Below are 22951 nucleotides of genomic sequence, written 5' to 3'. Positions count from 1 at the left end.
TTGATGAAAAAATGATATCACACAGTTCCTTTGATGCCCTCCCCCGCATATGTCATTTTGGGCTGTTTATGCAGGTTTATCCAACTGTTGTTGGAACATTATGCATTGAGAAGTATATATTTAGAAACTAATGTATGGTTAATTTCTGTTTATTATTATTATTTGTGGAATAAAATGACATATTGACTAACTTGAATCATGATGCATAATAATTGTATTACTTAATAATGACCTGACCTGATCGCTAAGATCATATGTTCTTTGCTTTTTCAGAACAAGTACACAAATTAATTAATTGAAAGAAAAAGATAGCATTGTCTTTATTCTAATGATTACTTATTGTACTACAATCTTTTGAAAATATTAAAGCCAATAGTTTAATAGTGCACCTCGTTCTTTCTGACTACGCTATTTTATCTGTGGTAAATATAATTTTGGTGGTTGGTTTAAAGGACCAAGGCTCCATAGTTTCATAGTAAGACGCAAACCAATATGATTTAAGTAATATTTCTTTACTAATTGATAAATGTAGACAGAAAAAATAAAAGGTAATTATAAAAGCCACTGCGTTAAGATTTGTACTTTCTATGTACTACGCATGCATACTGCTGTATTACATGTTAATGTCTGACTGAATTTTACTATTTTTTACTGTAAATGCAAATTTTGAGAAGGGCTTAATAAAACCCTACCTACTGTATCTTCTCACATTTATAGACAAACATATTTGTCTGCTAATCTTATCAGTTTTGCTTTCTGCTGGAGAGGGTTTGTGTTCTTTTTTTGGTCATGTCCAGTCAGTGACTGTGTGTGAGTCAATATGCTGTTGCAACATAAAGAACAGATCAAACACTACTAGTCAAATACTGGAAGAAGCAGTAATAATTAATCCAACATTTGATGTCATGAATCCACTGACTTTATTAAAGATGTTCATGGAGATGAGTCTCTATTGCAGAAACTGTTCTTGGTCAAATCTCCAGCAACTGACAAATTCAAGATGGGGAACATGCAATGTCCTGCTGAGGACGCAGCTCATCTGGCCTCAGTCGCTCAAAACATCTGTCCTTTCCCAGACTACAATCCTAATCCTCTTTTTACCAACATGCTGTCCATCAATTCTTCACTTCACCTGAGGAACCACTACAAGGCTGTGCAGTCCTCTCTGACCTCCAAGCAACTGGAGGACTTCACTCGGGGCCTGAGGACCACTTTTGGCAGGGAGGGCAAGGTCACTCTAGGTGGGGTTGGGGTAGTGGCTCTGTCTCTGGCTGTGCTGTTTGACACTCTTGCCGAACAGGTCAAGGGAAAGCCAGTGTCTGATTCAGGGCTCATTCCAGGTTTATTTCTCAAAGACCTGAGAGGGTACTACCCACCACCTGTCTACACCATCAGCAAGTACCTAAGGCTGGTACCCCACATTGCTAACAACCCCATCAGGATGAGAGAGGAGACAGAGAAATAGGTACTGCAGTTTCTTTAATAGGGCTGTGACTGACATCTTAGGAGCTGACATAGTGTAGCATTCTTTTTCTCTTAAAAATATGACGTGACTGGCTCCTACTTTTGTTCTTTTAGGAATGATAAGCACACTCACTTTTGAATAGAATCAACTCTTTATTGTCATCAATGAGCACATTTTACATCCTACAATAAAATATTATCTCTGTATCTGACCCCTCACTTTGGGGGGAGCAGTGGGCAGCCTCAGGTCTCCCTCAGGGACACACCTGATGCATGTGTTGGGATATCCTGATGCTGTACCCATCGAGCGACTAGTTCGCCTCATGAATGAACGAGTCCACCGTAACAGATCTTTTATTGGTTTTAGAAATTGTTTGTGTGTTTGTGTTCATCTGTAGGTACTTAAAGCAGCTAACAATTGAAAGGCAAATTTTGCAAGAAGACAAGAACGAGAACTTTGAAGACATTACAGGGGTCAACATTGTGCTTGGACAGGCATTTCAAAGCAATCTGCAGATTCATCTATTGCGTATTACCAACTCTACAGCTATACATAAGGAAGATGACGCAGATGTCAACAAATCCAGAAAGAGACGCATTCCAGCCCCTGAAAACTCTGTTACCTTCCATCTCAACTGCAATCCAGAGGAAGCTAGCAAAGTCTTTTTGAGTAAGGTGCTGAAATCAAATGACACACAAGAAGCCTTTAACAAATGTAAGCCATCCAATAGGGACATACCAAAGACGTGGTTGCATTACATTGCCAGGTTAACCTGGTTAGACGTCGTCAATGGCCCGCTCTCAAATGTTGAAGATGTAAAGGAATCAATGATAGCTCAAAAAGAAGATTTTGACCTTAAGGCCAATGCACTCAGAATGTGGACAGACTAGGTCACTGAACAACTGTCCACATGCAGATAGGCTGGAAATCATTACAGCCCAGTCATTGTAATAAAATGGTAATTCAAGTGAAAATAAACCATATTAGTATTTACTGAAAGGTTCAATGCTAAGATTCTGTCAATTTATTGGATATTTTGCTATATTTTTAATCTTAATGTAAACTACGATTCCACAAGTGGACAAGCAATTTTTTCCAAACTAACCGCAGCTACTATGTACTATCAGTTCTGCATCTGTAATTGTATTGGTTATACAATTCCCGAAATGGCTGGTTGTACTTAGTCATTCAGTTGTGCAAACAAGTGTTTAAGCCTTTGTTTCTGTGTGTTTATGCCTTGTCTTTAACATACATATATGCTAGGATATGATTTGGGGTTTTAAATACTGGTTACATTTAAGATTGACAGTAAGCTATGATTTATCTCTGCTGAAAGGTTTACATGTAAACCTGCTTCATGGAAAGTAAATGAAAATACACTTAATTCTAAATATTAAATCATGTAAGAAATTGAATATAAGGTTATTAAAATGAGCTCCTTTACAATCACCAGCAAAATAATAAAACATAATGCATCAACATGTACTGTGTAATCCATTTATGGCTTCTAAACAAGGCTCAAGCATTTAGCTAACGCTATTTAGTTTATTATTTTTAATTGTTATTATCTACACTCTTCACTGCTCTAATTACCACTGTCCTACTTTTTTTCTTTTGTTCTATTTATGAAGATCACATATTTGCAGCGCTCTCAACATTAACCTTTATGAGATTATATGCTATAATCTCCTAAGTGTTACCTTGTCTTCTGCTTGTGAAAATAAAAATAAATTTCAGATCAGAGATTATTGGGCCCTAGTCTGCCTGCTGTTGGTTTACCTTTAAAATCTTTAATATCCACCGAATGCTGTTGTCTACACAAATGAGTTGGTATTAAGAAAGTTTGGCCTCTGGTTTGTGCTAGAGGTTGTTTAATTTTTTTTTATTATTTTCTATTGTAGCAATATGTCAAATAAGAAGAAGGGCTGCACAAACACTTTCCCATTTTTTTCTTTAATAAAACAAAAAACACTGAGGAGTCGTGTCAGACATCTTATTGGGTCCAACCCTTAAAAACTAGTCCTTTTACAATACAATCTGGCCAGTATGGATCCAGCTGACACTTCTTCCCCTAGTTGGCATAGTGATGTTGAAAAGATGCTCTTGATAAGCACTTGTTAGAATGGAGTAACTCTGGGTAAGAGCCAGTATGGGATGGTCTACTGTTAGACAATAACTGACCTTGGAGCAGTTCTGCAAACACTTCAAGACAAATATATACATAGCCTAGTACCCACCAAGACCTCATTGAGGCTGCTATTCGCCTGGATAACTGTCATATGCAACGCCTCCTGGAGAAGGCCCACTCCCACCGCCATGCTTCCCATACCATCCAACCCAAGGCCCCATTGCTACTCACCGGTTCCCCAGTGCGAAGACGTCTTCCTAGCCTTGTATCAGAACCCATGCAGCTTGGTCGCTCTCACCTGTCTCCTGAGGAGAGAGCGACGATTCAAGACGGGCTTCTGTTTCTATTGTGCCGCATCAGATCATAAGCTTTCCTCCTGCCCAGCAAAAGAACCGACTCAGTAGGAGTAGGGAGGTCACTACTGAACCGTTCCTTGTCTGGTTCCCCTGACCCAAGTTTTGGTTGGTCCTGCTCCACGCTCCTTATTTCCTCCTCTCCTTATTTGCACTTATCGATTCGGGAGCTGACACCAATTGTATAGACAGACACCTAGTTCATAGACTCAAGCTTCCACTCACACCTTTGCCTCAACCACTCCAAGTTCGCTCACTTAACGACCAACTACTACACACACACCCATCATCTTCATCAGCTAGAGTAGGATTCTTCTGTGTGAGCAAGAAGGATGGTGGGCTAAGGCCCTACCAATGAAAGTTGATGATCACAGTTAAGAACCAGTATCCACTCCCACTAATCTCCTCAGCCTTCGAACTCTTCCAAGGCTCTATCATTTACACCAAGTTGGACTTACGCAACGCTTATCACCTGGTAAGAATAAGAGAGGGGGACAAATGGAAGACTGCTTTTAACATGCTTGCGGGCCGCTATGAATACCTGGTCATGCCTTTTGGTCTGACCAACGCCCTGGCCGTTATTCAAAATTTAGTCAATGATGTGTTGGGAGATATGCTGAACAAATACGTATTTGTGTATCTTGATGATATTCTCATTTTCTCCCAATCTGAGACTGACCATGTCCACCATGTAAGAGCAGTCCTCCAACGTCTTCTCCAAAACCAACTATTCGTCAAAGCAGAGAAATGTGAGTTTTACACCACCACTGTCACATTCCTCGGATACATCATCTCACCAGGCAACATCACCATGGATCCGGTCAAAGTGCAGGCGGTAAAAGACTGGCCGACACCTGACTCCAGGTGACAGTTCCAAAGATTCTTAGGATTTGCCAACTTTTACCGCCGCTTCATCAAAGGATACAGTGCAGCACCTTTTCATCAACTCACCTCCTCTAAAGTCAAGTTCACGTGGTCCACTCAAGCCTCTACTGCCTTCAATAAACTCAAGTCATGTTTCACCACAGTCCCCATACTCACCTTGCCCAACCCTGACCTCCCATTCATTGTGGAGGTTGATGCCTCCGATATCGGAGTCGGTGCAGTTCTCTCGCAACATTCCAAGGAAGTCAATTAAGTTCACCCATGTGCTTTCTTCTCTCGCCACCTCTCAACAGCAGAGAGGAACTATGACGTTGGCAACAAATAGCTCTTGAATTTTAAGCTAGCCCTATAGGAGTGGCGACACTGGTTGGAGGGAGCTAAACAACCCTTTCTGGTTCTTACAGACCACAAAAACCTAGAATAACGCCACTCTGCCAAACGGTTGAACCTCCGTCAGGCCAGGTGGGCCCTCTTCTTTGTTAGATTCGCCTTCACCCTTTCCTACCGCCCAGGCTCAAAAAACAAAAAAACACGTAGCTTGTCTACCATTTTTAACTCACAAACAGCTATAGAAATCCACCCTTTGCAGGTATTTTAGAGACCTTTAAAGAGGTATTTAAAAAAATTTGATTAGAAATGTAGTGGAGTAGATAGTATAGATATATGTACTTAGATGTCGTGAAGTAAAAGTCAAAGTAGCCACAATTAAATACTTAAAAGTAGAGATATGTAAAAAACTTACTCAAGTAGAGTAACAAATTATTGTACTTCATTACTTTCCAGCGCTGTACCCTGAAAATGCAAACAAAATGCATGATTGCATTCCGCAAGTCACATGACATGAGTCCAGACCCACTCTAGCTGCAGTTTGAAGGACTTCAGACTTCACTACAACACTTGCAAAAAAGGTAAGTGAATGTGTCTTTTTAGGTAGCTTATTGCTCTTATTATTATTGTTAGTTATCAAGGCTCATATTTTTTTTCTTATTTTTACTAATTGTGTTAATTGTGTACTGATCAAAGAATCATCACCTCCGCAGTGTCGTTCTTGTGTCTTTCTCATCTCATTACACTCATTTATAGTATTTTTTGCCTCACAATAACAAACAAATTGTGAAACAATTTAAGCTAGTTATTAAAAGTAACCGCCTAAAGGTCTTTTTAATTCATAGCTGTTACTTATTTGTGTATTTTACCCTTTAATATCAGAGGCAGTTCTAACTTTATCTCTCTCCCTCCTACTTTGAATATAGATATAAATATAGAATTTGAATGTACATAGTCTAATAAATGTACAAATATAGTTCAAATTAAGTTTTGTTCATACATTTAGAGGTGAACAAGTTGATTGGCTGACCATCACCAGAGACTGTCGCACTCTGGGAATGACATGTGCAGAGTCAGCTTGCAAGAACTGCACCTTGGGAAAGCTGTGCATGACTTGTTTCCTCACCCCACATCTGTCAGTCTGTAGGAGCCCAGACTCATTTCAACTGTGTAACTTTTTACCAGGGACATTTTTAAAAAGGCCACTAGACCTTGTGTTTTCGATAGTGGCTCAGGAGGTTGAGCTGTCCTTCACCAATCACAGGTTCGATAGTTTAATTTCTGGCTCTTGCCATTGCATGTAGGAATGTCCCTAACTTAGTGGGTTTCCTCCGGGTACTCTGGTTTCTTCCAAAGACATGCCTGTTAATAAGTGACTCTAAATTCCCTGTATTGTTGTCTGTCTGTGTTGGCCCGGATATAGTCTGGAGAATTACCGTCCAGGTAATTGGGGGATAGTAATGTTACTTTACATTTGATTAAATCTTAGTTCATGCATGCTCAAATGGTTAAGGCAGTAACAGAAGTAATCTAAAAGGAATATTACTGTCTTTAATAAATAAAACTAATTACATTTATAAATGTTTAAAAAACAAAGGTAATAATAAACCAACACTTGATTAATATGTGTACTGTCTCTATACTACAGAACACATACTCACTGCTGTATTACATGTTGATGTTTGGCTTAATTGTTCAATCTTTACTATCTATACTCTCAAAATCCTACCTACTGTATCTACTCACATTTATATACAAACATTTTTGTCTGCTAATCTTATCAGTTTTGCTTTCTGCTGGAGAGGGTTTGTGTTCTTTTTTTGGTCATGTCCAGTCAGTGACTATGTGTGAGTCAATATGCTGTTGCAACATAAAGAACAGATCAAACACTACTAGTCAAATACTGGAAGAAGCAGTAATAATTAATCCAACATTTGATGTCATGAATCCACTGACTTTATTAAAGATGTTCATGGAGATGAGTCTCTATTGCAGAAACTGTTCTTGGTCAAATCTCCAGCAACTGACAAATTCAAGATGGGGAACATGCAATGTCCTGCTGAGGACGCAGCTCATCTGGCCTCAGTTGCTCGAAACATCTGTCCTTTCCCAAACTACAATCCCAATCCTCTTTTTACCAACATGCTGTCAATCAACCCCTCACTTCACCTGAGGAACCACTACAAGGCTGTGCAGTCCTCTCTGACCTCCAAGCAACTAGAAGACTTCACCCTGGGCCTGAGGACCACTTTTGGCAGGGAGGGCAAGGTCACTCTAGGTGGGGTTGGGGTAGTGGCTCTGTCTCTGGCTGTGCTGTTTGACACTCTTGCTGAACAGGTCAGGGGAAAGCCAGTGTCTGATTCAGGGCTCATTCCAGGTTTATTTCTCAAAGACCTGAGAGGGTACTACCCACCACCTGTCTACACCATCAGCAAGTACCTGAGGCTGGTACCCCACATTGCTAACAACCCCATCAGGATGAGAGAGGAGACAGAGAGGTAGGTACTGCAAAGTGCAAGATTTATACTCTATTACTACTGAATGTATTTACTCTCTGTCAACTTATGTGATCTTACTATTTATCTGTCTCACTAAGATACATCACACTACTCCAAACTGATGTCCAATCTTTGGTCGACCTAGAAGAAAACACGTTACCACTAAAAGAAGATGTACCATTAGTCAATTTGATGTCCGCAAGTCTTTTTCAGATCAGTTTGTCCCTTCAACTCAGCTACATTAAAAATGAGACATTTAATTACCCACATTTTCAATGGCACCTAAATGAATATTTAATTAATTTGAACTGTGATGTTGAGGCAGCAGACAAAGAATTCTTAGCTGAAATTGAAAGATCTGACAGCTTTACCAAAGATGCTTTTGAAAGATGCAAACCAAAATCTTTGGGGTGGTTTCAAACATCTAAACTAAAGTTGTGGTTGAAATATGTTGCTAATCTGGAACTGTCGGATGTCTTAGCCATCCCTATTTTAACATTTGGAAATCGTACTGAGGATTCCATCCCTCAGGACTTTGACCTAAAGGGCAATGCACTCGGGATCTGGCCGAAGTAGTTCACTGATCATCTTTCTGAGGTTTGTAAGTTTAATGTAAGATCTAACAAGACAAACATTAAGTCAGAAAAAATATTGATAAAATGTATTATAGAGGGAAATACATACATGGAACCAGTTAGTCATGATGTGATCAGTCATATGATTTTCATATTGTATTATGATGTAAATTTGTTTTACTCAGTTAATCGGATTTGTTCCTGATTTCATGACTTTATAATGTGTGAAAAACAATGCTGCAGCTCCAACTGCTATGATTTCTAGATATAATTTGGTATTTGACTGTGTTTAAAATTGTGATCCATCCACATAAGGCAAATAACAGTAGGTTTCCACTTGTTTACTCCAACTGTGTTCAAAGGGTAATTTCATGTCATGAGCAACATTTAATTCAATCAAAACTGCATCTAGGTTCAATCCACTCTTAGTTTGAATTTTTTTAAATGACTAGATGATTTGTTCATATTAATCAGTATGTGTATTTCATGTCTTCTTTTTGATTTATGGAAATTTCCATCTATATTTTTTTTATTTCTGTATTTTCACTTTAGTATTTACAGTGTCCAGCTTTTCTGTGTAAATGTAATTGGATGCAGTACAGCAAAAATTGTTTCTCATTTTAGTTGAAATTCCTTTTTGTTGAAGAAATAATTCAGTACAGATGCTGTTTCATATTTAGTGTATAAATTTGACTAGTTTAGATGCTCACTATAGTTCCTGAAGAAAGTTCAGAAATGAACTAAAATCTCTTACTACAGTATAACGAAAAAGTGCAGGTGCACAGTGCAGCAGGGTGTGTTATCAGTAGTAAAACCACCATGGCAGTTTGGGATATTGATAACTGTATCTTTTATTTAGTTGTTTATGGTGTAATGACTGACCTAAAGACTGAAAACCTTTGAATACAAGTTGTTTTGTTTAAGGTACAAATGATCTGTGAATGAACCTGTGATTTGTTTTATTTAGTTCTTTTCTGTTTTGTTGACAAGTAAACTCTCAGTTGTCTTGGCTTTTAACCTGTACTGTTCTTCTTAAATTTTCAAATTAAAGCTTCCTGTTAAATATCTAAAGCTTATCTATTGACTTTGACTGTTCAGAACTGAAGTTAATAAATTCTGGTCCTGAGGATGGATCACTGTGATCGGGTGGTAGAACTGTGACATTGGAAACAAGTCATGACTGAGGACTCTTCCCTTGTTCTGTTTTCAGTGTCCCACACTAGTTCTAATAATGGAGTATTAGGTGTCGGGCTGTAGATTAACATGAGTAAGTAGAATGACTCACATGAGTGGGATCATTATTCTCATCCAACTGTCAGCAAGAAAGTCAATAGGTGGATTTCACCAAGTAATGAAAATTTCTTTACTTACGGCTGAATTATTGGATCATCTTGTTGGAATCAGGATTTCATAAGAATGAGCAAAAGGTTGATAGAAAGGAAAAGCTTGAGGATCAGAAAAGAAGGAGCAAAAGGGGAAAGAAGGTGAAAGCGTAAGGATCAGCAAAAGGAGGAGCAAAAGGGGGCACATGGGGATTACCAGAAGAAAAAGGGTGAGCAGGAGGTAGAGGGTAGTAAGGAGGATGATGAACAACAGAAGCCTGTCTCCAGTCCATCTGGAGACAGTTCTGCCATGAGAATCTTCACCACCACTCTCTGGCACATCATTGGGACATTGGAGGTCCTAAAAATGTAATGGAAAGAGTAATATTCTGCATAAACAGGAGACATGTACACATTAATATTCCAGTCATGATTTAGTGCTTCACTACTTCTCTCCAGAGCATCCTCCTTATCTACTCCCACTATGTCATCTCCTCTTCTGCTTCTTCCTCAACAGGGGGTAGCAGAGGACTGATGAAGATCCCCTTGCTCTTTATCATAGAGACTCTGGAGTTTCTCACTGACAGGAGAAGCTACCCTGAAAGTAAATATAAAAAGTCACATTCTGCACTGACACAAGTTGAAGACATGTAAACATTAATATTCGCATTAGGATTTAGTTTTTCACTACCTCTCTCCAGCACATCTTCATCAACCATTCCCACCATATCAATCTCTTCTTCCCCATCCTGGTCAACAGTGGCGATCGATTCTCTGTGCTCTTCGTCACACAGAAATTGGAGGTCCTCAGCAACCGGTCTGAAGAAGCCAATTGAGGAGTAAATAGAAAAACTCACATACTGTATAGGAGACATGTAACCATGGAATATGCATTGATATTCTGATCAGCATTTAGATCTTCACCACCTCTCTCCAGAACATCTTCATCATCCAATCCCACCAACGTTTATTTTTTTTTCCTTCTCTTGGTCAACAGGGGGAGGGGAGGACTGATGAAGATCCTGTACTCTTCATCAACAGGATGTGCAAGGTCTTCGTTGACAGGCCAGAATAAGCCACCTGAAGACTAAATATCATAGAGAAAGTCACATTCTGCACTAAAAAAACAGGAGACTAAACTGCATTAATTTCCAATATACCTGCACTAACTGTAAACACTTTACTGCACCATGAGCATCACAAACAGCTTGTAGAAAAGGGTTAAGGTCAAAGAGTGATAAAAAATAAACTTATATTGCTGATTCTCTGATTCACTTCTTGCTAATACGCCCATGTTTGTTGCTACAGCTTCTTCTCTGTCATGCTCTTTCACCGTATCTCTTTCTTACTGTAGTAATGAGATCAAAGATCAATGGCTTTCAGCTTGCCCCCTTCAGGGGTCGCTACAGTAAAGCATGTTCCATACGTTGATTTGGCATGATTTGTTTTTTAACGCCAGATGCCCTTCTTGCCACAACCCTCCCATTTTATCCGGGCTCTGGACCGGCACCAAGGTGGCCCTGGGTGGCCATGGCCTTCTGCATCCCAACCTAATGCTCTACCACTGAGTCCACAGGCCCCCTACTGTAGCAAGGAGATGCAAGTCAAAATTTTTTTAGAAGCCTGGATGCAGAAGATATGACGTGCTGAGTAAATCTGCATTAAAAACACACAAACACAAGACACAAAGCAGTTGTGTAACCAGTTGTGACTGATGACTTTTTGTATTTTTACATCAGGTTTCCAAAACCAGCCTAAATCTACTATATGAACTCCAGCCTTCAGAACCCTCTGACACTAATAGACTTCATCACAGATGTCAGTCGCCAACAGGAGGTATGGCACTCAGTACCTGAGGCTCATCTGATCAGATACAGCACCTACAAAGACACACACACACGCAGAAACTGTCATCAACACTAAACTAATGTCAAATTCAACAGAAGTTGTTTTCTTCTGTGGCTCTGTTTTTGACAAGTCATAATATGAATTGACATTGTTACTAGTCACAATGTATTTTTGGATATTCAAAGTGATATAATGAATAACTATAATATTTGTTTTCACTTGAGATATCTGAAATTAAGTATATTAACAATTGCATCATACTTTCTACAACTTAGAATGTGATGATGGATATCTTTAATAACTATTATGACTAGTGGAAATGCAATTTTGACTAGGAGAAGAGGTATTATCAATATCTAAAATTTAATTACACATGTGATGTGTTTTAATGCTGAACAATAGACTTCAAGTGCTATTTCTAAATGTAAAGCATACAATTCCCTGCAGATACATATTCTGCCCACTAGGTGGTTTCATGGACACGTGAAGCTTCCGCACATGAACCATTTTTTGGATTAGATGGCTGGGACGTTTCAATACTTCTACACGGCTTCATCTCTCTATCACTAGTAATTATTGAATTAGTTTGCACTAGTTGGTTTTGTTACTTTTTCCTTGAAATGACAAATCCACCACTTGGTAAAGCATTACTTTAACAACTGTCTAAAGGCAAGTTCCCCTAGTTTTCTTAAGATTTTACTCCAGTAAAACAACAGAATGATAAATTTTATGTAGTGATGTTTATAGTTTAACCACGTTTGTGCCCTAGCAAGCAAATTAGAAGGTGGTTCAATAAATACCTTAAAATATTCTACAGCACTGGTCCACAGAATAGAACAGAGAAAAGAATAGTCAAGTACTTTTAATTTTAATACCTTAAGTAAAATATAAATCATGTACTTACAGTACTTACTTTTACTTAAGTAGATATTTCAGTGGGTACATTGTTGTTTGTTTATTTGTATTTTTACTTAAGTACAGTTTTTAAGTACGACATCTACCACTGCTCATAGCTGTGATGCCTCTGTGTCATATTTGTTCAGCCACATCCCCTTGTAACAACTGGTGTGTCAGGGCACCTTTTCCAGTTGCCTCTTCCCACTATTTGTCAGTTAGGGTGAAGCCTGTGAGAGGATTAATGCAGCCTAAAGGTGGAGCAAAAATGTGAAGGTCTGTGGAGTCTAATCCTTTGAGCTTTCAGGCAGACACAGAGAGAAATGTCCAATCTTTCACTCCTGGATTCAGTGCACTACGCGAGGAACTAATGGGACACGTTTTCCCCAGTGACAGGACTCAGGACCTAACAGACCCGTTCAGTCTGGACAATTCAATGGCCATATTTATGACAGAGCAATTCATCTTCAGGGGACAAAAATGGTGCCCAAACTTCTGCTGCCCATCGGTACGTTTACAACTCTAAACATGTTTCATAATCTACTGAGTTCCATGTCTTTAAGACTAAAACTCTGTGCTTCTCTTTTTTCTGGTATAAATATCTAACAAATTTTATGTCTATCTTTCTCCTCTCTTGTCTTCTCTCAGCTTTAGCAGCAAGCCTCATCTCACCTGAGGTGTCTGATGCCACAGCTTCCAAAACAAAGCTCCAAGGTATTAGTTTTATTAAGAGCAGCTATTTACATTATCTGAAAAGGACATCATTTAAGATGCAAAATGTTTGCAAATGTCAAAATTAACAGCTTTTTATGTCTTAAAACGGATTTTGTTGGTTCAAAAAAAAAATGTTGGAAAGACAGTGGACTGATAGATCAGCGTGTTGACCATGCAGCTTCCAACAAGTCTTCCAATCTTGACAGGTTGATACATAATCACAGGTGATGCATCCTTAGTCTTTCTTTGTGTTTCCAGTGAAGAACAACTCAGGTGTGACCCCAGCTGGGCAGTGTGGCACCTGGGAGAAGGAACCTGAGGGAGGGTATTTCACCTCACCTAATTACCCAGAGAAGTACCCACCTGAGAGGGAGTGTATCTACATTATAGAAGGTTAGGCTTTCATCTTTCTAGCCTTTTACTTGCTTGCTAAAACTGCTCTTTCCCCAGCTCTCCATCATTCTCATTTGTTTTCACCTTCTCCTAATCCGGCAGCCTCTCCCCGACAGTGCATCGACTTGTTCTTCGATGAGAAGTACTCCATTGAGCCATCCTGGGAGTGCAAGTTCGATCACATTGAGGTCCGTGATGGGCCCTTTGGTTTCTCACCCATCATCGGTCGCTACTGCGGGCAAGAAAGTCCCACATATGTTCGCTCCAGTGGGAGGTACCTGTACATCAAGTTTGTGGCTGATGGTGAACTTGAGGCGATCGGTTTCTCTGCGCGATATAACTTCACACAAGGTGAGTGATGGGTCTGTGATTTAGATTTTACGTTTATTGAATGTGTCCTGAATGATTTTATCATGGTGTGTATGACTTTCATCTCTAAGAATACAGTCAAGCCTCAGTGTCGGACATATTTAATAAAATATTTAATAAAGTTCCAACTGTTCTGTGTGGATCATGACCTCTGCAATGGTTTGTTAGTGTTTCTGCTTTGTTTCATGGTGTATTTCCTCAAATAAACGTCTCTACAAAGGTGCGGGGCAGGGGGAGGGTGGGTAACCATGGAGATAGTCTCACACCTGTTAAGTAACACAAAAAAATGTTACTTAAAAAGTCTTCCTTCTTGATTTCACAGGTGTGTGAATGATGATTTCATTTAAATTTGAATGAAAACCCCCAAACCTCTGCAGGCATTGACTTGATTCTACGATTTTTCTACTTTTTCAGCACAATCAAATTTTCCACGCTGCCACGTTGTTGTGTGGCAAAGTTGGGACTATAGTACAACAGAGAGTAAAAATCCATCTAAAAAGAGGACAAGAAGCAGATTTACTGAGTTTCTGCTTGTAAGAGACAGAAGCACCTTGTTAACTGAAATCAGCTGAGAGTAGAAACCTCCTACACCTCAAGTCTTTGTAACAGCAGGCTGTTCATGGCTGAGGAGGCGATCAGCCTGTTCTCCTGAATGTACACAGGAAAATCCCCAGGGTTACATAAATAGTTCTTAAATATAACTCTAACACTCACAGTTATTGTAACACTGGTGGTTTTCCTGAGTGTACCTGTATACTTGGTTTGGTTTGATAAGTCAAAGACGTTAACTGCTATTTTTCAGGGAATGTGCACTGTGTTATTAACATCTAAGAGACAGTTTCCACTGGTCAAAGTGTGTCTCTGAAAACATGGACACAGGCAGTAGCTGTCTAAACCTCCTCTGTCCTTTGAGGTGGGGAAAAACACAAATACGGAAACTCCGTTTATCACGTTCCTTGTTTAGGATGAAGACAATAATAATATAATCAATTTTGCCTTCGTTCTCTAGTCAGATTTTGATGGGAATGTAGCAAAAAATATATTTATCGGGCAAAAAGCAAATGTTTTTATGTAACGTTGCATTTCTGTCATATTGATCGTCTTGCATCATACCAGCTGCTGCTCTGTCTGGCTTGAGGTTGATGTTTTGGGTATTACTACGCCTCTAATCTTTTGACTCCTTTTTTTGGCACTCACTCCAAATCCACTACCCTGCTCTGAGTTTGTTCTTGTTTGTTGGCTGATACACACCAAAATTAACTCTTTTTTACAGTCTATTTCTCTGTTTGGCTGGTCATATAGTCTAATTAAAACACACATTCTGGACTTTGTTGTAATCCTTCAGTGGCAATTAAAATGTATGGGGCAGTGTACGATCCATCTCATGACTCTTGCTAACATAACATCCATGTGATGTCAAAAAGAAGCATATTGCCACTTTAGTAATGTTGCATGCTTCAGGTAATGTCCCCTTATTTCCAATTGTAGTGCAGATACGCCTATTGAAGCTCAAAAGGGAAAGGGGAGCATCTCTGCAAATACACACAAGCACTTGTTCTGGTCACACACAAGACAGTTAATGAAAGCTTGTCTTCAGGGGAATACAGCTTGTCAGCGCTGAGCTGCTGTAGCAGCTTAAGGGAGTCCAAGGCAGAGGCTTTATTAACAGCAGATTTTATAGGCCAACTACACTGAGGAAGGGCAAAGATTAATCCACATCCCTCTGTCCAACCGGCCATCTTTCTTTATTTCTTTCTTTTTCCTTCTTTTCTTTTCTCCATTTCAAACAGGCTAGTTTATAGGTTTCTTGAGGGCCAAAGTTTTTTATCTATGCATTATTTATTTGAACTCATACAGACAGTCTGTATAACTTCTTAAATTTCACAGGTCTGTCCCTTTATCTGTTGTATATACTTTCTCAGTACTGAAACACATGAGCAAGCCTTTTTCCCTTATTGACAGATTAGGAGAAACAAATGGAATGGGTCTCTGATGAGTGCTAAATGCTCATCTCTTGTCTAATTCCTTTCATTAAGGAGGGGGTGGGAGAAAATGAATTAAAACCAATGCACACACTCTTACTCTCATTAAAGACAACGGCTTTAATGCACCCTAAAAGCTTCAACTTTCTAATTAGCTGAGAATAGTTATATGGCTGGATTTTGTTGTTGTTGTTTGTTCACAGTTTGTTTCTTCCGCCCCCAAGAACATGAAAACATCTGTTACTGCATATTGACCTTAACAGACAGAAATGACATAGTGTATGTAGGTTATACTGTAGGATAAGTAAAGTAACAACCCTGTGCTTTAATAAGTGTCTGCAGAGAAATATTAGAGCACAAATTGGAGGACTTTTCATTTCATCTGTTGGCATCACAGCGTGTTCCAGCAATCTGCTTAATGTATATTATCATCTCAGTGAAGTCATAAACATTTCTTATATAGTTGTATTTTGGAAGTGCAGAACTGTTGGTTATGAAACTAGTCTTATGTCAAAGACAGTCTGACTACTCAGTCTGCAAATGTATCTTCTTCAGTAAATTGAATGTCTCCCTTACAAAATAAGTCTTTTGGTTTGGCAGGCCTTCTATAGAGGATACTGGCAACTGATGTACTTGTTGCAAACTCAAATGGTGCAGCCACTTTTGTTGCAGCAGAGAGGAAGTGAACACAGTTGCATTTACAGTGAGTTGGGAATGTTTACGTAATTGGCAGATGAAGGTAGTCTATGTAATGTGATTGTGATTTTGATAAAGCAGGTGAGATGAAAGTGCCTAGTAGTACAAGTAGTTATTTGAGGTCAGGTCAACATCCAGAAGTAAGAATGGAGGATAAAATGGTAAATGCTCGGCCTATATGGCGCTTTACAACGTTGCTTCTCATTCACCCATTCACACACACACTGATGGCAGTGGCTTCCATGCAAGGTACCAACACTTTGGATTCATGCCCAAGGACACTTCGAAAAGGAGAGCAGAAGGCGTCAGGGGTCAAACCACTGAACCTGTGGACCATGGACGATTGCCTTTCCCACCTGAGCTCCAGCCACCCACACAAACTAATGATCTAACATTCATTTTGTCAAGCATGTGGAGATGCCAGTTTTCTTTTTTTTCTTTTTTCTTTTTCCACTCCCCTTTCCTGGCGCATTATCCTCGGCTTAACCTGTTTTTGTATTTTTAGCATCTCAGCATCTGTACTAAAGATGCTTACTTTGAGATTTCTAAAGTACCAAAATGTGGTGACCCCTTAATTTAAAATGAACTAACAGATGACTAATGCGATTGCCGGGAATCGGACCAGGCTCAACTGCTTGGAAGGCAGCTATGCTCACCACTATACTTGTTCACAAAAGCCTGCTCAACATATTGAGAATTAGGTTTCTCAATGTAACATTGCAAATAATTTGAAGATTTCATCTTCTACAGTTTGTAATATCATTAAAACATTCAGAGACTTCTGAGAAATCTCTCTACAGGCTACATACATGTAACCAAGATCCAGAAACACAGCTCATTTAAATTGTTTAGAGGTGAACTGAAAACATTAATACAATTAGTGTCATACACAGGATTTCTTATTGTCAGACAAATGTCACGTATTGGAATTCACAGTAGTTGAATATATTCTCATCAATGTGCATGAACTACATATTTTCAAAATATTAAAGGGGGATTTACATAATCCATCCTATAATGTAGAACATGTAGCACACAAACACACACAGAGGAATAAATGTAAATAATCTGGCTCGACCTCAAACAGAAATGCTCATCAAGAATCAATACAAGTCTTCAGTGCCTGGATCCCCAGTTGAGTCCATCACTTGCTCAATTTAATGTCAATGAAACCCACTGACCAATATTTTGCATCAAGGTGTAAGAAATAAATGTTACTTAAAAAGTCCTCCTGCTTGATTTCACAGTTTACTTAATTCTGTACTCAGTTTGGTGTTGTTGTTTTTTTCGTTATACTACTACGTTTGGGATGTGATTCTTATTAATTTCATTCATTTATGTATGTGTCCCTTTGAACACATCTAACTGGGTGCTTCCATGAGAATGTTGAAAGCAAAAGTAGATTTTTATCAGCAGGTTGTCATTGCTGGTGAGGACTAATCTGCCCTGAACTAAGCTGGTGTATCAGGATTACGTAGCAAGTAAATTCATCAGCACAAAGATTTAGAACACAATATCTCTGCCCTTTCTGATGCTAAGTGTGTGTGTTTTTCTTGTATATGAAGGGCATCGGGGCTCTCAGGGGAGTTGAAATGAGGGCAGAGGGAATGAATGTGCTGGTACATAGATTATGCAAGCCTGGCCCAGCTGGGTTTATATTCTCTCTTTGCAATATGTCTTTAATAATTGTTATTTCTGTGGGGCTTAGTTTTTTGTTGTAATCTAAAAATTGGGTTTTTGTTTTAATCTCTGCCCATTTCTTCAACATCGTTTGTCACACTAAATATAACATGTTTATCTTTCAAATAAGTAGATTTTTCTACACCTGTATTTATATGTATATATGGTCAAATATATATTTGGAATACTCACAGCTCTACCCAATTTGCAGCATATGAACAATATGATATATTAATATGTGTAAGTAACAGTAACAGTCATCACAACATTAAAACCGTATAGCGTTGATGCTGTGGTGAACAGGGGTCAGCATGGGAAACTTTTTATGCTGGCCATGATTGACAGATGCCACAACACATAGCTCATTTCTGTGCATTACCACCAGGAGGTGTCAGTGTTGTGACTGATCAGTTTACCATATTCAGTAATGTTGGTTTATAAGGAATTTTGAAAAGGCCTGAGTAAATATTGCATAGATTTGTCTCTAAAGGTCTGTGTTCTGCTTTTAGATCCTGAGTTCAAAGAGCTTGGTGCACTGCCTGCTCTGCCAGGTGAGAGTTCAGCATGTGTTATTATTTCACCACATAACACCAGACCTAGTGACTGTATATTACACAGAGCACCAAACAGTTTAGTTTATTTAATCCAATGCAGATATTGCTAACTGTCAATAACATATTCAATTCAGTTTTGTTTTAATGGTCTCATTTCTGTTGAAGGTATAATATTACAATTCTTATAGAAATCCTTCAGCTTTAACACAAAAATGTTTGTCTGCACAGTTTGTGAGTTTGAGCTGAGCGGTCCGGAGGGCTTCGTAGAATCGACACAGATAGCCAACGAGAACAAGGCCCAACAGAATGAGGCTGTGGACTGCAGGTGGTACATCAAGGCTCCACCAGGATCTAGGGTCTGCACATTTCAAATAGTTTTTGGTCTTGTTCTGTGGTTACATGTAAATTTGTAGATGATACTTAAGTGACCTTCACGTGGTTAGACATTGTTATTTGATGCTAAACAAAATATGGCGTCTGAGCACTTCCAGACAAAGATCATGGTTCCTGTTTTAATAACACCAACATATTCACTAAACTGGTCCATTCCTTTAAAAAGTATGAATTATGAGCCAGGATTGGAAAATGCCTGATTGACTGAAGGTTTTACCTTGGTTCTACTCCTCCACAGATCTACATGCGATTTCTAGAGTACGAGATGCACAACTCGAACGAGTGCAAGCGTAACTTTGTTGCTATCTATGATGGCAGCAGCTCGGTTGAGCACCTGAAGAATAAGTTCTGCTCCACGGTGGCTAATGACGTCATGTTGGTGTCCTCCGTGGGCGTGGTGAGGCTGTGGGCAGATGAGGGGAGCAGGAAAAGTAAATTCAGGATCCTCTTTACAACCTTCCATGAACGTGAGTGAATGTATGTGAATCACAGTAAGCACTTGTTAGCAGGTGCGAATCCTCTATTAATAATAAATGGACGAGATGATTCTCGGCTTCTGACAGTCTGGCCACTGCACACTCTGAGAAATGACCTTTTATACTAAAGAAAAGCCAGATTGATTGGTGGTCAACAGCACCTCTTACTGATTCAGTAAGAGAATCAGATTGAGCCTGCTTCATATCATTGTAATGGTTTTGCTTTTATTAAATCCTATGGGTCAAAGTTCATGACATTGTAATCAAAATTTAAGATCAAACATGCAACTTCAAATCTTTAAAGCTGTTCTAATCAATATTATATCTTTCAACATAAAAAGTTCCACAAAATGCTACCTGCCTAGTACCAAATGGCAGATAAACAGAGATAGTAACTAGCTAGTAAACATATAGTAGAGCAAGCCAAAAAGTTTGCGCTCCTCCAAAGTCAGGAAAGTGCCAAATAGCAACATTTCACTACTGTTCATAGATAAAATATTACAAAACAGAATGAAGCAGGAAGTTTCACATGGATATGTGGGTTTTTACTGTACTCTGTACAACTTATGCGTCACTCTGGTCTTTTATTTTATAGCTCCGTGTGAAGGAGATACTTTCTTTTGCCATAGCAACATGTGCATCAACCACACCCTGGTCTGCAACGGCATCCAGAACTGTGTTTACCCTTGGGATGAAAACCACTGCAAAGGTACCCTGGCAGAAACATCACTAATTGCTATATAATGTGTTTGCAACACAAAATGAATCTGTAGGGGCAAACCTCCATCATCATTTTATGTATGTATGATCTCAACTAGAGAAGAGGAAACCCAGCATTCTGGACACACTGGATAACACTAACCTCACCATCATTGGAGTAACCTGTGGCTTGGTTGTCATCCTGCTTATCATATCTGTCATCATCCAGATCAAACAGCCTCGCAAGAAATACATCATCCGCAGGTGGGATCTTTTAAACTTCAAAATGTAATTCTCACAACATTTCACATACAGAGACTGAACATATCCAACATGTCAATCACATGCAGGAAAACAGTGTATAAGATGGTCATACAAAGATCCGTGCTAAAGGTGTCACCCACTAAAAATTTCAGTTGTTTTGGTTTTTCAACATGCAAGCTATTCTTTTGTGAATGCGGCAACTTTTAAGCAAACAGCTTTGACAATTCCCTTGTACACCATCAATGTAGAACCAAACAGTAGATACATTTAGTGACTAGCTAGTGAACACAGTGAAGTTCTACTGCAGCAGTGGTGGGGCAGTCATGGGATATGTTTACATTGCATGCTGACAAGGCCCAAATCAGATATTTTTGCCCCGAGGTGACTGAGATTGTAACTAAATGTAGCTAAATAGAAATAATTGTACCCTCTACATTTAGTGGATATCAAAGTACAAGGAGAGTAAGTTTTATACTTGGTGGCTTCAAACTCAACTCTAAATGTTGGATGCACACAACTAAAACTGATTATCAGTATTCTATTGTGCTTTCTTTAAGATTTACTACATCTGTATCATATGTATTGATGTGTGTGTACTTTACTTCCCTTTACTTCATCAGAGATGACTTCGATCCTGCACTCCTCCATCCTGGTTTTGAGCCTCCTCACTACGAGCTCTGTACTCTACGCCGTGCCCCGTCTGGTGACCTGATGGATGCTGCCGTGGCTGAGGATTTTGAAAAGTTTCACAAGCTCCACCGCTCCTCTAGCAAATGCATTCGTGACCACCACTGTGGCTCTCAGCAGGGGAGCACGCATGGTAGTGTCCACGGGAGCCGCAGCAACCTAAGCATGAGGGACGCCACCATTGCCCCTGATGGGGGGACTCTTGGGCCGCCAATGCCACCAGTGATGGTGAGCCAACAGTCACCACGTCTCTCCCACCACAACACACCAACAGGTCGACAGAGCATCATGGTGATGAAGCATAGCTATTCTCAGGATGGGGTAGAGGGGTACAGGGGGGTGGAGGAGGGTGATTTAATAATGGATGACTGTCCCACCACAAGTCAGCACCACATGTACCATCATCAGATCCACCATGGCACATCAGGGCTGGATCACACTGTCCACCGTACACTATCTAATGACTTCTAATGTAAGGCATGTGACATGGAGTTTTAAAAAACATGAAACAATTTAGAACCAAATGGCATTGTGCTATAACTGATGATAGAGGAAACAATAGTGAATTGATACAAATAGAATGAACTTATAGTTATAGAATGTCATTTAAAAAAATATTTTTATATACAGCAGATGCTCAGAGACATATCTTAACTCATTGCAATGAGAGAGCAGAGATTTTGTGCTTAATGCTGTCCGTCCATTTATTTGAAAAGCTTCTGGTCTCTGTATGAGAGAAGTTGATGGATGACTCACAGGATAGCAACATTTATTCAAACTAATGCTTTACAGCTTTGTTTTTTGTATATATTTTCATATATATTATTAAAAACCTCTAAAGCTAAAGAGTTTAGGAGCAACTGTTGCATATCTTGAAAACAACACTCCTATAATAAGGTTATTGTATAACTGTGTGTGTGTGTGTGTGTGTGTGTGTGTATATGTTTTTTTTGTAAATTTATATTGAAAACTTCACATTTGATGGGAATCAGTGGAAGGAGTGGAAGCACATCAGTTTTAATGCAATACATATTTTCCTATTCTGTTCCTTTAAAAAATCGTAATTGCAACTCTGGGTTTGAATATATTTCTGAACATGATGGCATCAATTTTATGAACTTATTAGGCACTGTATTTTTTTTTCTATATGTCTGGACATCATTGCACTGTTGTTTGATATAATCCTCTTCACATATAATACATAGATTTAGATTTAGTTATTTAAAACCCTTATGAAAACTTCTTCCACTCAAAAAAAGTTTTGTGGTAAACATGGTCCCATAATAACCTACTTTAGAAAAAGACATTTCAACCAGAAGCATGACGTTGTATAGTTAAATCATATTAAAGGTGAAGTCATCAAGCCAGAAAATGTTTAATGCAAAATAATGTTGTTCATTGCTTTTTTAACTATTTATTTGAGTGTATCAGTTTTCAGTGCTTGGTTTGTCTTTTTTTCTCATTTCTTTCTATTAATCATATGCCTGTTTATTTATTCCATTAAATATTTTTTCCTTTTCCTCCACTCTGCATGTCACCATGCGTGTTTTATTTGTGCTTTGTATTTGGTCCAACTTACAAAATAAGAATAGGAATCTTTTTTAGCAAAACATTGACATTTTGACAGCGCTTTGTTAGAACGCATGGATGTTAAGAAAACAGCACCACATTTAACAAACTTTCTTTCCTCTGCATGGCCCTGTGTCTATGTATTTTATTTATTAGCAGGAACAAGCGAGTCAAAGGAGA

At 39.0% G+C, this 22951-nt stretch overlaps 1 protein-coding gene across 3 annotated transcripts; it reads left to right on the top strand.

Moving 5' to 3' along the window:
* Positions 1 to 873: 873 nt before the first annotated feature.
* LOC137098748 (neuropilin and tolloid-like protein 1) lies at positions 874 to 22727 on the top strand. 3 transcript variants are annotated; one of them, XM_067475304.1, is made up of 17 exons: positions 875 to 5293; positions 5615 to 5739; positions 7154 to 7656; positions 7755 to 10157; positions 10255 to 10392; positions 10551 to 11203; positions 11293 to 11389; positions 12686 to 12803; positions 12944 to 13009; positions 13268 to 13402; positions 13505 to 13753; positions 18639 to 18680; positions 18912 to 19039; positions 19315 to 19543; positions 20148 to 20261; positions 20371 to 20515; positions 21136 to 22727. In XM_067475304.1, exons 8-17 carry the CDS (start codon positions 12776 to 12778, stop codon positions 21671 to 21673), a joined length of 1674 nt encoding a protein of 557 aa, XP_067331405.1. In that variant the 5' UTR covers positions 875 to 5293; positions 5615 to 5739; positions 7154 to 7656; positions 7755 to 10157; positions 10255 to 10392; positions 10551 to 11203; positions 11293 to 11389; positions 12686 to 12775; the 3' UTR covers positions 21674 to 22727. The 3 variants fall into 3 exon arrangements, with proteins under 3 accessions (XP_067331404.1, XP_067331405.1, XP_067331406.1); XM_067475303.1 differs by having other exon boundaries at positions 874 to 5739; XM_067475305.1 differs by lacking the exons at positions 875 to 5293; positions 5615 to 5739 and adding an exon at positions 5747 to 6422.
* The last annotated feature ends 224 nt before the right edge of the window (positions 22728 to 22951 follow it).

The sequence above is a fragment of the Channa argus genome, chromosome 14 (assembly GCF_033026475.1).
Source record: "Channa argus isolate prfri chromosome 14, Channa argus male v1.0, whole genome shotgun sequence".
NCBI lineage: Eukaryota > Metazoa > Chordata > Actinopteri > Anabantiformes > Channidae > Channa > Channa argus.
Note: the sequence above shows the minus strand (reverse complement) of the source record. Positions and strands in the feature narration are given on the sequence as shown.